The 14919-nt window shown below is 48.7% G+C and overlaps 1 protein-coding gene across 12 annotated transcripts in view; it reads left to right on the plus strand.

The window, feature by feature from the left end:
• Positions 1 to 10897: 10897 nt before the first annotated feature.
• The window catches only part of FAM193B (family with sequence similarity 193 member B), a 35796-nt gene continuing 31774 nt past the window's right edge, over positions 10898 to 14919 (plus strand). For 4 of the 12 annotated variants that reach the window (XM_039460462.2, XM_039460463.2, XM_039460464.2 and 1 more), the window contains exons 1-2: positions 10898 to 11940; positions 12087 to 12269. In XM_039460462.2, the coding sequence (XP_039316396.2) occupies positions 12157 to 12269 (113 nt within the window). In that variant the 5' untranslated portion in view covers positions 10898 to 11940; positions 12087 to 12156. Of the gene's footprint in view, positions 11941 to 12086; positions 12270 to 14919 lie in introns of those variants that run through there. The other 8 variants (XM_039460466.2, XM_039460468.2, XM_039460465.2 and 5 more) reach the window with 5 other exon arrangements.

The following is a 14919-nucleotide window of genomic DNA, read 5'->3' on the forward strand; positions in this document are numbered from 1 at the left end:
ACCATTATACTCTTGCCTGGGTGTCAGAGTGAGACCCTTGTCTCAAAAAAGAAAAAAAAGTCTTTGGCCGGGCGTGGTGGCTCACGCCTGTAATCCCAGCACTTTGGGAGGCCGAGGCGGGTGGATCACGAGGTCAAGAGATCGAGACTATCCTGGACAATGTGGTGAAACCCCGTCTCTACTAAAAACACAAAAAATTAGCTGGGCATGGTGGCGCGTGCCTGTAATCCCAGCTACTGAGGAGGCTGAGGCAGGAGAATTGCCTCAACCTGGGAGGTGGAGGTTGCGGTGAGCCAAAATCGCGCCATTGCACTCCAGCCTGGGTAACAAGAGCGAAACTCCGTCTCAAAAAAAAAAAAAAACCCTTACAGCTCCAGAGGACTGGAAAGTGGAGTTATTCTCTTTCTGTATCAGGTGAAGAAGTTGAGGCTCAAAGAGGTAAAATTACAAGTTTGGGACTTCTTATTAATGTTTTTTTCCTAAGAGATACATTTTTTTTTATTCTAGTGAACATAATTGTATATGTTTATGGGGCACAGTGTGATGTTTTGATCTATGTATACATTTCGGAATAATAATATCAAGCTAATTAACATATCCATCATCTCACAAATGAATCATTTTTCTGTAATGAGAACATTTAAAATCTACTTTTTGCCGGATGCAGTGGCTTACGCCTGTAATCCCAGCACCTTAGGAGGCTGAGGCAGGCGAATCACCTGAGGTCAGGAGTTCGAGACCAGCCGGGCCAATATGGTGAAACTCCATTTCTACTCAAAATATAAAAATTAGCCAGGTGTGGTGGCACACACCTGTAATCCCAGCTACTCGAGAGGCTGAGGTAGGGAAATTGCTTGAACCTGAGAGGCAGAGGTTTCAGTGAGCCGAGATCGTGCCATTGCACTCCAGCCTGGGAGACAGAGGGAGGTGCTGTTTCAAGAAACAAATAAATAATTAGAAAAGAAGCAAAAAAAGAAAAAATATATTTTAAAAAAGAAAAAAAAACTTTAAAAAATTTTGTTAAAGACAGGGTATCCCAACTGGGTGCAGTGGCTCACGCCTGTAATCCCAGCACTTTGGAAGGCTGAGGCAGGTGGATCACCTAAGGTCAGAAATTTGAGACCAGCCTGGCCAACATGGTGAAACCCTGTCTCCACTAAAAATACAAAAATTAGCTGATCGTGGTGGCACACCTGTAATCCCAACTATTTGGGAGGCTGAGGCAGGAGAATTGCTTGAATCCAGGAGGCAGAGGCTGCAGTGAGCTGAGATTGCACCACTGCACTGCAGCCTGGTCAACGGATCAAGACTCCATCTTAAATAAATAAGTAAATAAACAAATAAAGGGGAAAAGAGTGGGCAGTAGGGGAAGGCAGAAGAAAAAACAAGTGGGGAGGGAGAGCAAATCGAAGAGCCGAGCAATTGTGTTCCTTTGAGTCTTTGATCAGCGTTCACGAAATCCACATTTTACATAGGGAAAGAAAAGGCTAGAGGAATACTCACTTATGCATTCATCTTACACTCAGTGAATCTGCATTTTTACATAAGATAAATAAACACAGAGTACAGGAAGCAATCAGATATGCTTCTGTCTCTGGTGCGCAGAGGGATGACTTTTAGTTTTGTCCATTGTCCTTATCTGTGAAAACAAGTTTTTCATTTATGTTGTCAGGGTGAGATTCAACATAACTGTTTTGGCTGGGCATGGTGGCTCATGCCTATAATCCCAGCACTTTAGGAGGCTGAGGTAGGAGGATTACATACGGTTAGGAGTTGGAGACCAGCCTGGCCAACACGGTAAAACCCCATCTCAACTGCAAATACAAGTTAGCCAGGTGCGTGCTGCACACCTGTAATCCTAGCGACTCAGGAGGCTGAGGCAGGAGAATCCTTGAACCAGGAGTTAGAGGTTGCAAGTGAGCCAGAATCACACCCTGCACTCAACAGAGCAAGATTCTGTCTCAAAAAATAAAATTTAAAAAAGAACCATTTTAGATGAAATTCAAGAAATTCAACATCATTTTTTGTTTACCTTTCACATATCCAATGTCAGTAACTCATCTTTCTGGGTTTGAGATACTGAATGAGGACTTTCTGGCCTCATCCAAACCCTGTGAGGAAGGAGACCCCTTCCTCTTAAGCTTCTGAGATCACTTCCCCTTAGCCTTGCGTTTCAAAAGGAGAAGTAAATGTTGAGACATAGCAGCTGTGAGGTCAGTGGCAAGGTCGGCTAGCACCACTGACCAAGCCTGGAGGTTAAAGATTAAACCCCCTACCTTTAATCGCATTCCTATCTATAATCGCAGCCATAATACGGAGAAATGCCTTCTGGAAAGCATTGTCCTCACTCAGTCTTGCTCAAACCCCCACCTAGTCACGTATCCCACACCTACTTCATCTATCCCTGGCCGAATAAAAAGCCACTTCCTTCCCAGTTTGGTGTTCAAGAGGTTTGTTCGAGCCGCTCCTGCTTCACCTGTAGGTAGATTTCTCACCCAAGAAATTTTGAATATCAAGACCATACCCTCTTCCCTGAATAATGACTGTGAAAGGAAAAGAAATCTCAGAACCACCAACTCACTAAGCCAAAGGCAAAAGTCAAGCTGGAAAGTGGATCATAAAAACGTGCCTCTCCCATTTTGTTCCTAAATAGATGGCTACAGTGATTTTTTTTTTTTTTAAGCTACAAACCTGCGGGGAGCAGTGGCTCACACCTGTAATCCCAGCACTTTGGGTGGCCGAGGTGGCTGGACCACCTGAGGTCAGGAGTTTGAGACCAGCCTTACCAACATGGTGAAACCCCATCTCTACTAAAAATTCAAAAAATGGCCGGGCGCGGTGGCTCAATCCTGTAATCCCAGCACTTTGGGAGGCCGAGGCGGGTGGATCACGAGGTCGAGAGATCGAGACCATCCTGGTCAACATGGTGAAACCCCGTCTCTACTAAAAATATAGCTGGGCATGGTGGCACGTGCCTGTAATTCCAGCTACTCAGGAGGCTGAGGCAGGAGAATTGCCTGAACCCAGGAGGCGGAGGCTGCGGTGAGCCGAGATTGCGCCATTGCACTCCAGCCTGGGTAACAAGAGCGAAACTCCGTCTCAAAAAAAAAAAAAAAAAAAAAAAAAAATTCAAAAAATTAGCTGGCCATGGTGGTCCACGCCTGTAATCCCAGCTACTCAGGAGGCTGAGGCAGGAGAATTGCTTGTACCTAGGAGGTGGAGGTTGCAGTAAGCATACCTCCCTCACAATTTGCCCATGAGGAAACTCCTTATGGGCCTCAAGATTTTGACCTTAGAACAGTTCTGCCAAATTTCACCCTGACAATGTAAATTGATAGCATATCTTTGCAGGACAAAGGATAGAACTCAAGGTCATCCCTCTGCTCACCGGAGACGAATGCATATCTGACTGCTTCCTCCGCCCCATGTTTACTTTACCTTTTTTTTTTTTTTTTTAAATTAAAAACATAGAGATAGGGTCTTGCTATGTTGCCCAGGCTGGTCTTGAACTCCTGACCTCAAGTGATCCGCCTGCCTTAGCCCTCCAAAATGCTAGGATTACAGGCATGAGCCACCATGCCTGGCTGCTGTCCTGAGTTTCATGGAGACTTCATGACATAAGCATGATTTGTTTTTTATTTATTTACTTTTTTTTTTTTTGAGAGAGAGTCTCGCTCTGTCACCCAGGCTGGAGTATAGTGGCGTGATCTGAGCTCACTGCAACCTCTGCCTCCCACGTTCAAGCCATTCTTCTGCATCAGTCTCCCAAGTAGGGGGGATTACAGGTGTGCACCACCATGCCCAGCTAATTTTTTTTATTTTTAGTAGAGAGGGAGTTTCACCATGCTGGCCAGGCTGGTCTTGAACTCCTGACCTTGTGATCCATCCGCCTCAGCCTCCCAGTGTGCTGGAATTGCAGGTTTGGGCCAACTCGCCTGCAATCTAAAAAACTAAAAAACTATGGTTTTTAGTTCTGTTTTGTTTTTGAGACAGGGGTCTAGCTCTGTCACCCAGGCTGGCATGCAGTGGTGCAATCATAGCTTACTGCAGCCTTGATCTCCTGGACTCAAGTGATCCTCCCACCTCTGCTTCCTGAGTAGCTGGATCACAGGCATGCATTACCATGCCTGGCTAACTTTCTTATTTGTAGAGATGAATTCTGACTATATTGTCCAGGCTGGTCTCAAACTCCTGGCCTAAGCAATCTTCCTGCCTTGGCCTCCCAAAGTGTTGGGATTTCAAGCATGAGCCACCGAGATGGCCACATACGCATGATTGATTAAATCATTGGCCACTGGTGATCAACTCAACCTGCAGCTCCTCCCCATCCCTGGAAATCCGGGGGCAGGGGACTGAAAGTTCCAACCCTCTAATCACGAGGTTGGTTCCCCTGGCAACCAGTCCTCATTGTGAGGCTATTCAGGAGTCCCCAGAGATCAGTCGTCTCATCAGCATCCATAAAGACACTTTTATCACCTTGGAGACTCCAAGGGTTTCTGGATCTGTGCACCAAAAACATAGGCAGAAACCATGTATATATGTTTGGGTATATATGTATATACATACGTGCGTGTGTGTGTTTTCATTGTGTGTGTTTTTTTCTTTTACACTGTAGCTCTCACATCTTACAAATATATATATTTTTATTATTTCATGTTTATATTATAAAAGGAAAATAAAATTTTGGGACCTCAGACTCACTATGCTACAGGGAAAAGTCAAGCAGGGAACCGAGTCACACAAACCTGTCTCCCATTTTTTTTTCTTAAATAGATAATTACAAAGATAAAAGGTGGCCAGGTGAGATGGATCATACCTGTAATCCAGAACGGAAGGAAGGGAGGGAGGGAGGGAGACAGAGAGAAAGAAGGAAGAAGGAAGGAAAGACAGAGAGGGAAAGGAAGAGAGGGAGGGAGGGAGGAAGGTAGCCAAGCCCTGTGGCTCATACCTGTAATCCCAGCACTTTGGGAGACCTCCCAGGTTCAAGCGATTCTCCTGCCTCAGCCTCCTGAATAGCTGGGATTACAGGCGCGTGCCACCACGCCTGGCTAATTTTTGTATTTTTAGTAGGGACAGGGTTTCACCATGTTGACTAGGCTGGTCTCAAACTCCTGACCTCGTGATACGCCCACCTCAGCCTCCCAAAGTCCTGGGATCATAGGTGTGAGCCACCCTGGCTGGCCAATGTTCCCTGGTTCACTGTACACATGGTGACTAAGAAAAGGGAAGATGGGAGATGGAGGCTCTATGTTGAACATACCTTTCTTTCTTTTTTGAGACAGAGTATAGCTCTGTCACCCAGACTGGAGTGCAATGGCACGATCTCAGCTCACTGCAACCTCCGCTTACCAGGTTCAAGTGATTCTCAGGAGTTTCACCATATTGGCCAGGCTTGTCTCCAACTTCTGATCTCAAGTGATCCACCCACCTGGGCCTCTCAAAATGCTGGGATTACAGGCTGTGAGCCACTGTGTCCGGCCTCTTTACTGAAACTTTTTTTTTTTTTTTTTTTTTTTTGAGACGGAGTTTCGCTCTTGTTACCCAGGCTGGAGTGCAATGGCACGATCTCGGCTCACCGCAACCTCCGCCTCCTGGGTTCAAGCAATTCTCCTGCCTCAGCCTCCTGAGTAGCTGGGATTACAGGCACGTGCCACCATGCCCAGCTAATGTTTTGTATTTTTAGTAGAGACGGGGTTTCACCATGTTGACCAGGATGGTCTCGATCTCTCGACCTCGTGATCCACCCGCCTCGGCCTCCCAAAGTGCTGGGATTACAGGCTTGAGCCACCGCGCCCGGCTACCGAAACTTTTTATAAGAAATTTGGGGCTTGACTTTTAAAAACCTCTTGAGGAGAGGAGGGCAAGCCAATAACTTGCCACCAGACTTTGCCTCCTGTACCTACAGATTTGGATAAATTCCTGTCATCTTAAGGTGCCCCAAATGTCCCAAGGTCCCTGGGACTTCCAGGAAGTGATCCTCCTCACTCACATGTAAGGCCAGGAAACCTGCAAGCTGGGTACCAGTACGATCATTCCCAGAAGGCTTTGTAAGCAGTGGCTCCATAAAGTCAGCCTTAGTTCCTTAAATCAGATTTTATGAGGCCAGGTGCAGTGGCTCATGCCTGCAACCCCAGCACTTTGGGAGGCCGAGATGGGCAGATCAACTGAGGTCAGGAGTTCCAGACCAGCATGACCAACATGGTGAAACCCTGTCTCTACTACAAAAACAAAAAGTAGCTGGATATGGTGGCTCATGTCTGTCATCTCAGCTACTCTGGAGTTTGAGGCACGAGAATCATCAGGAGGCAGAGGCTGCAGTGGGCCGAGATTGTGCCACTGCACTCCTGCCTGGGCGACAGAGCGAGACTCTGTCTCAAAAAAAAAAAAAAAAAAAAAAAAATGCACAATGTTTTCAAATATGACATTCCAGTAAAAGACTTGGTAATATAAACAATGTTTCCAATTGTGTTCTGTTATAAGGAGAATAAATTCATATGGAACTAATACAAATGTATTAGTTTGTATACAACTGTCTTCCATGAAAGTAAGAACACTCCATTAAGAGTTTCTGAATGGCCGGGCACGGTGGCTCAAGCCTGTAATCCCAGCACTTTGGGAGGCCGAGGCGGGTGGATCACGAGGTCGAGAGATCGAGACCATCCTGGTCAACGAGGTGAAACACCGTCTCTACTAAAAATACAAAAAATTAGCTGGGCATGGTGGCGCGTGCCTGTAATCCCAGCTACTCAGGAGGCTGAGGCAGGAGAATTGCCTGAATCCAGGAGGCGGAGGTTGCGGTGAGCCGAGATCGCGCCATTGCACTCCAGCCTGGGTAACGAGCGAAACTCCACCTCAAAAAAAAAAAAAAAAAAAAAAAAAAGAGTTTCTGAATTAATTCTGGAGGGATCAAGTAGGAAAATAAATATTTCATTTATCTTTTCTTTTCTTTCTTTTTTGAGATGGAGTCTCACTCTTTCACCAGAGTGTAGTGGCACAATCTTGGGTCTCACTGCAACCTCCACCTCCTGGGTTCAAGAGATTCTCCTGCCTCAGCCTCCCAAGTAGCTTCGACTACAGGCCCACACCACCATGCCCAACTAATTTTTTGTATTTTTAGTAGAGATGGGGTTTCACCATGTTGGCTAGGACGGTGAAAAAAACTAGAAGAGAGCTGGGTGTGCCGCTCAGAGTAGGGCTCCACACAGGGGTCTGGCTGGTTCCTGCAAATTGGACCTGGCACTGAGAGTAGGTAGGTCAGCCAGCCTTAGGGAGGAGAAAATCCAGATTGCTGGGCCAGTTTTCTCATGGAGCCATTGAGAAAGCCCTTAAATAGCTGGGAAGACACAGTCTGACAGCCACAGAAGGGGCTATACTGCCCATTGGGCTTTTAAGAGGTTCTTTTGAGGAATGTTCAATTGGGACACAAATAACCTTATGTTCTGAAGCCATTCTGGAAAATCCTTCCACATCCTCTTCCTCAAAACTTCCCGTCACTAAGCCTGGAGTCTTTTTTTTCCCTCAAGTCTCTCAACAGGAGACTAAATCATGATCCAATGGCCAGGAAATTGACGTGTCTTTATTTCAGAGTCTTTGCACGGATTTCCCTTTTCTATGCCCTTAGGCCCTCTCTGAGGAAGACTAGAACATCCTAGCAATTTGCTTCTGGCCGGAACCAGCACACCATGCAGAGCCATCTGCAAACCGGGCTTTGAATTTTTCTTCCTTAGTCAACTCGTCATTACACTGTTCATGAAACCATTGATCCAGGTTGAGGAAGGAACGGAGAGGAGAGTGGCAGGAGAGGAATGTGAGTAATTTGCTCAGGCTACTACTTGTCCTTTAGGACTTGCTTGGACCCAACCCACATATGTCACTTCCTCTTGAAGACAGGGTGTTGCTGAGATCAGATAACACTCAGTTCAGGTCACATAGTCACCTGGTAGGCCAGGATCAGGCATCCAATTTCACTGGACCCCTGAAGCAAGCCAGGAGCTATTCCTAAAATGGAGAATAACTATTTGTTGAAGGAAAGCGTAACTTTGCTCCAAAAGCCAATGCTTGAGTATTAAGGCCAAAGTCAGAACTATTTATTCTGCAGCTTGGTCCAGTAAGAAAAACTTTCTCCTTTTATATGATCCTGCCTTAAAGTTGGCAGCTTTCAAGTGACCCAGTAACTGGTCAAAATAACGTACCTAAATACGTCTATGTTACCTACCAAGTCTAAACAAGCCCAAGCCCAAGTATTATTTCACCTCTTCCTTAGCAGGGAGTGTGGTCTGCAGCAGCTCTTCCTTCTCTTTGTAGGAAATATCTTGACATACCAAAGACTCCTAGGTGGCTTACCGAGTAGAGGGACCCCTATATATTTGTGAGGTTTATTATCCATCCTCTTGCACATACATCATGCCTTACCAAGTCATCCAGGATATCTGTAATTCCCTTTTCTTTCTTTTTTGAGATGGAGTTTTGCTCTTGTTGCCCAGGCTGGAGTGCAATGGCATGATCTCGGCTCACCACAACCTCTGTCTCCTGGGTTCAAGCAATTCTCCTGTCTCAGCCTCCCGAGTAGCTGGGATTACAGGCATGCACCACCATGCCTAACTTTTGTATTCTTAGTAGAGACGTGGTTTCACCATGTTGACCAGGCTAGTCTCGAACTACTGACCTCAGGTGATCCACCTGCCTTGGCCTCCTAAAGTGCTGGGATTACAGGCATGAGCCACTGCATCTGGCCTGTAATCCCTGTAAACTGGCAGGGTGCAGTGGCTCACACTTGTAATCCTAGCACTTTGGGAGGCTGAGGTAGGCGGATCACCTGAGGTCAGGAATTCAAAACCAGCCTGAGCAACGTGGCAAAACCCTGTCTTTACTAAAAATACAAAATATTAGGGGCGTGGCAGCATGCGCCTCTAATCCTAGCTACTGTGGAGGCTGAGGCATGAGAATTCCTTGAACCCAGGAGGTGGAGGTTGCAGTGAGCTGAGACTGTGTCACTGCACTCCAGCCTGGGTAAAAGAGGGAGACTCTGTCTCAAAAAAAAAAAATCCCTGTAAACTAAGTGGCTGTGTCCAGAGAGTGACATACCCTGAAGCAAGACAGTGAAGGCTTACTGCTGCCCCTGCCAGATCAATGCAAATGACTCCTGGTATTTGGTACAGAAGAGTAAGCATTGACCAGCTCTCATTGCCTATTAGAGCCCAACAACTGTGCTGATCTGTCCCAAGAAGTACCACATCTGGAACTGTGCCTGCAGCTGGGGCTCTTACCAGAATAAGTAAGTTTATCATGATGCTCTGTTGTTCTTCAAGGCCATCTCTCTTCTATTCTGGCCAAACTGAAGAGGTAATGGTGCTGTGATGGGACTCACCCTACATCTTTCAAATCTTTGATAGTGGCATTAATCCCTGGGTGAGATAAGGTACTATTTTTTTTTTTTTAGACAGTTTTGTTCTTGTTGCCCAGGCTGGAGTGCAACGGTGCCCTCCCAGCTCACCACAACCTCCGTCTCCTGGGTTCAAGCGATTCTCCTGCCTCAGCCTCCTAAGTAGCTGGGATTACACGCATGTGTCACCACGCCGGAGTAATTTTGTATATTTAGAGAGGGGGTTTCTCCATGTTAGTCAGGCTTGTCTCAAACTCTGGAGCTCAGGCGAACCACCCGCCTCAGCCTCCCAAAGTGCTGGGATTACGGGCGTGAGCCACTGCGCCTTGCAAGGTACTACTTTTGATTTATTTTCTTGGTAGTTAAGGAGTGCTCCAGGGCCTTCCAGAGAGCTCTTCCTTTCCAAATGCCCTGGCCCCATGGGTGAGGAAGCCGATGTCAGGATTCTGCCGCGGCTGATACCAACAGCAACTCTCCACCTAACCACAGTTTCAAAATCCATAGCACAGGAATGAGGCAGACTTCATGCAAAACTTTTACTTTTTTTTTCTAAAAGACTACTCAAGGGCAGTAGTGAGAAGGGAGGAAAGAGTAGAACAGGGAGTTCGATCTGTAACTGACTGTGAACAATCAAGATAACTCACTACCTTCGGACCAGCCGAAACTTTTACTTTTTAAAATCTGTGCCACGTGCATGTATTATGCAGTATATTCACAAAAAGAAAGGAGGGGGGAAATCCCATTTTTAACGCTTAAATACATAATATTAAGTTTTTAAAAATTCTCCTTTGTTTCCCACGCCAAAATCCTCTCCTGCACATACTACTTTTTTGGAAACACCTAGTCATCTCATCTTTATCACACTGGTTGTACTATGTACCTACAAGTCCACCTTCCCCATCAGACTCAGGAACAAGGAGTCGGGTCCGAGTGCCGCTGTCCCAAGCACAGAACGCTGGACTCCCGGTAGACCATATGTTGTGAATAAAGACCTTCGTCCCTTTCAACTCAGGCCGTCCACGAGCCCAGGAGTTCTGACTCGATGACGTACAGCAACCTTTTGCAGGCCTTTATGGTGCCTCAATAGATCTCCCCTGCAAAATGGGAATGATCCGTACCTGCGTCGCGGTGCTGTTGGAAGGAGTCAGACGACGGGTGTGAAAGTACCATGACACTAAATTCACTCATGCGTTAATTCACTCATGCGTTAATTCACTCATGCATTAATTCACTCATCCATTAATTCACTCATCCAGTAATTCACTCATCCAGTAATTCACTCATCCATTTAACAGGCAATTATTAAGTGCTAGGGTGGTGCAGCGCTGTGACCACCGCGTTACACGTGTTCCTCCGGCGGGTTGCATCGTCCCATCCAGCACAGCGGGAAAGGGCGTCTCCCCACCGGGCTTTTCTCCCACAGAACTCCGGGTGGTGACCTTATTCAAAATGGCGCTGGCGGCCTCGGGGCCTAGTGCGGCGGCGCGGACTCCGCGTACCCTCTGACCTGTTGGCAGCAGGCGGAGGGGGAGCTGGGCGCCGCCATATTGGCTGTTGTCCTGCGAGGGGAGCGGCGGCGGCGGCGGCGGCGCGGCGAGTGCAGCGAGGGAGCGGCGCGAGCGGCAGCATGACTCGGAGGCGGAGCAGGCCGAGCGGCGGCGCGGGCAGGCGCGAGCGGGCTCGGGCCGCGGGGCCGCAGAAGCCCCAGGCGCCCGAGCCTCCGCCGCCGCCGAGCCTGGAGGCGGGAGCGGGCGCAGGCCCCCCGGAGGCGCCGGCGGAGCCCGACCGCGACGGCCCCAGAGAGGACGGCGAACCCGGCCTGGTGCCCGGCCCGCAGGTAGGAGCGAGCGAGGCGACTTCGGCGGCTCGGGCGCTTTCACCTCCCCGGAGCGAGAGCGGGAGCGGGGCGGGGTTGGGCATGGGCCATCCTGCCGCGGCTGGGGCAGCAGGCTTCCCCCGGGTCCGGCGCCGAGGCTTGCTCCTCGGGGGCGGGAATGGAGGCTGGACCCCCGTGCAGAGCCGAGGCTCGGTCCGCGCTCCTGCGGCGAGGCTGAAGCTGCTCCCCGTCCCCGCCGCCTCCGGGCCGGAGCGGAGACAACCTTCTGGCCGTGCCCCCGCGCTGGGACCAGGCTGTGGTCCCGAGGCCGCAGCTCCGCTCTCGGCCGCCACCTCCCCCCGGGCCCCCCTGCTCCCTCCGCCGCAGGCACTCGGGGCGCTGGGGCCGGAAGGCTGCACCTCGTCCCTCTCCCCGGAGCGGCCCCGCTCGTCCCCCTGCGCCGCCTGCAGCCGCGGCCCCCTCAGCAGCTGTGTCTCCTGGCGCCTCCTCGCCATGCCCGGCAGAGCAGTGGGAGCAGAAGGCGGGCTGCCCGGAAGATTTCCGGTGGGGCTTCTGCCCTGCGGTGGAAACCCAGCAGAACCTGCCCTTGCTCCCCGCCCCGGCCCCGCATCCCGGGTTTGGAGAATCCTGCCGAGCGTGTGCAGGAGGAGGATTCTCCAAAGCTTCCAGCTTGCCACCTGGAAGAAGGTCACTTTCTTTTGAGCAGAGGCGATCATGGGAGGTACCCTGCCAGTGTTCACTAAGAGGCGGGGGTGACACGGGCTGTGGTTGCTCTGGGAGGGTTGTGGCACTCGGGGCTGGGTGGCTCTCCCTAAGCTTGCTCTGACAAAAGAGTTTTGAGTTGGTCTTTTGGCTGAGCCTGCCCAGGAAGGCAGGCGCCTGCAGGAGTCTTGGAGGGTCGGATGCGGCGCCGGATGAGGATGAGGCGTGGCGGAAGATGCGTTTGGCTCTGCAGACACTGCATCGGGCAGCAGGGGACTCTGGGAGGCTGGTGCAGCCAGAAGGCATGGCTCTTGACAGCCTTCTAGTAGAATCTCTGGAATTGTGCATGTGAGTGGGGTTGCCGTTCGGGGTACCTTCCCACAAAGCCTCCCCTGACCTCCCCCGTTGCGTCAGGTGCCCCCTCTGTGCCCATAGCCCTCTGTGCCTCCCTCTGGTATCGGTCCCTTTTCTGTGATGAAACGTTCTGTTGATATGTCTGTTACTTACCCTGGACTGTGAACTCCATGGGGGCACAGGCTATGCCATCTATCTCTGATCCTCCACGCCTCGTTCAGGACCTTGCTAACACAGAATAGAAATAACTAGGTGAATGAAAGAGAAAACGAATCAGTCCACAGCCTGTACTTATTGTAACCCAGTTTTCATGATGATTTCCTTGGTGTCTCGGATCACAGTAAGGTTTTTAATTAATGAAAATATCACCACTTACTGAGTGTCAGAAGCTCCACCTTCACCCCCAGCCCCATCTCCTATCCTAGGCTGACACTGGTTCCACAGGAGACTCCCCAGTTTGGAACCCGGACCCCTGCTGGGTCTAGCTTCCAACCCTGAGGCCACTTCCCCCACCAGCCTACCCTGGGCCCTTCTGGGAGTGCTGTTGTCCTGAAAGGGAGAGTGGGAGAAGGGAGAGCGGGGAGCTGTTGTCTATGGCTCAGCAAGTCAGTTTTTATTGAGGACACAACTTTGCCAGGAGCTCTAAGCTTCATTAATTTCTTTGACATCTAGGTTCCTACCATTATTCTTACCTACTCCACTGCTTGACCTGCTTCATTCATTTGTGCTGGGCACTTAACATACCTTACTTCTAATCTTCCCACCTCCCCTGTATCTCTCCTCAGCTTTTAGCACAAATATAATGAATTAACTATTAATGTGATATTTGTTCTTATTTGTGCGAGTTCAGGTGCCATATCAGTCACCATTGTACCCCTGTGCCTGGTGGTTAACCAATGTTGATCAACAGACTGGAGGATATAAATATTATGACCCCATTTTTCAGATGAAGAAACAGAAACTCAGAGCAACTAAACATTTGCCCAAATGACTCCCACTCTAGGTGTCAGACAAAAGAAAGGACTCTTATGTACTTTAGGGGATTTTTAACCAAGGCTTTTTTTTTTTTTTTTTTTTTTTTTAAACTACAGCCACAAAGAAGGGAAACAAATTGGTAAATTCGATTCTGATTCTGCCCCACTTTTACTGGGGGTGGGGTCTGGAAGCAAGCTTTTGTGCCGTGATGCAGAGCCCCTAGTGTAAGATTAGCGTTCAGTGGGAGCCACTCAGAATCCTGTCTTACGTATACAGAGTGGCTGAGGAAGGTGAAACTCAGTGTCATATACCAAACTGAATCCAAAGGTGACACACAAGACCACTTCCAGCCCACAGGCTTGTCAGGCTCACACATTGTTTTGTTTCTGTTTTTGTTTTCATTTGAGCCAATATTTTACAGCTCAAAAGGTTTCCTACACATATTTGGGGCTCTTTTTTAAGCTAAAGATATGGTGATGCTGGGCCCACTTTTCCACAAGGCGCTAAACAGTCATCTCTGAGTAGCATTTGTCCCCTTTAGATAGTATATGCTCCTTAGGCCTCTTCTGGTTCGCTCCAGGCCCTTTCACTCATTTGCATAACCTGTATACATTTAAAGCAAGACCTTGAGTTTAATTGGGATCCCAAATGACTTAACTTGCCATTTTTTCAGGCCACTAAACCACATTGATCTGTTCCCTAACAATCCAAATCCTTGTTTACATCACAAGAATACTGAAACAGTTACCACCTTATTAGCAAAGGAAAAACAGCAACAACTACAACAAAAAACAACTGAAAAAGCAACTGAAGGAGGCAGTGGGGAATAGTGTTTAGAGACTTGGATTGAATTCCCAGCTCAGCCTCCTAGCTTTGTGACTCTGGGCACATTGCTTCTCTTGACTCCATCAAGAACTTCACAAGAGACCTTGGTGGCTCACACCTGTAATCTCAGCACTTTGGGAGACTGAGACAGGAGGATCCCTTGAAGCCAGAAGTTTGAGACCAGCCTTGGTGACAGTGAGATCTCTGGCTCTATAAAAAAATAAAATCAAAACTTAACTGGGTATGGGTGCACACCTGTAGTCTCAGCTACTTGGGATGCTGAGGCGGGAGGATTGCTTGAACCCAGGAGTTCAAGTTACCCAGGACTTCAGGGAACATGCCACTGCACCCCAGCCTGGGGGACAGAGTGAAACCCTATCTCCTTCCTTAAAAAAAAAAAAAAAAATAGCCGATCGCGGTGGCTCATGCCTGTAATCCAAGCACTTTGGAGGCCAAGATGGGCGGATCACCTGAGGTTGGGCGTTCAAGACCAGCCTGACCAACGTGGTGAAATCTCATCTTAAAAACAAAAAAGAAAAAATAAATAATAGGCTGGGCGTGTGGCTCATGTCTGTAATCCCAGCACTTTGGGAGGCGGGGCAGGTGGATCACCTGAGGTTGAGAATTAGAGCCGACATGGAAAAACCCTGTCTCTACTAAAAATACAAAATTAGCCAATATGATAATGCAGGCCTGTAATCCCAGCTACTTGGGAGGCTGAGGCAGGAGAATCGCTTGAGCTTGGGAGGCAGAGGTTGTGATGAGACAAGATCTAGCCATTGCATTCCAGCCTGGGCAACAAGAGAGAAGCTTCGTCTCAAAAATAAAAATAAAAATATAATAC

This window comes from Saimiri boliviensis, chromosome 20 (genome assembly GCF_048565385.1).
Source record: "Saimiri boliviensis isolate mSaiBol1 chromosome 20, mSaiBol1.pri, whole genome shotgun sequence".
NCBI classification, from domain to species: Eukaryota; Metazoa; Chordata; class Mammalia; order Primates; family Cebidae; genus Saimiri; species Saimiri boliviensis.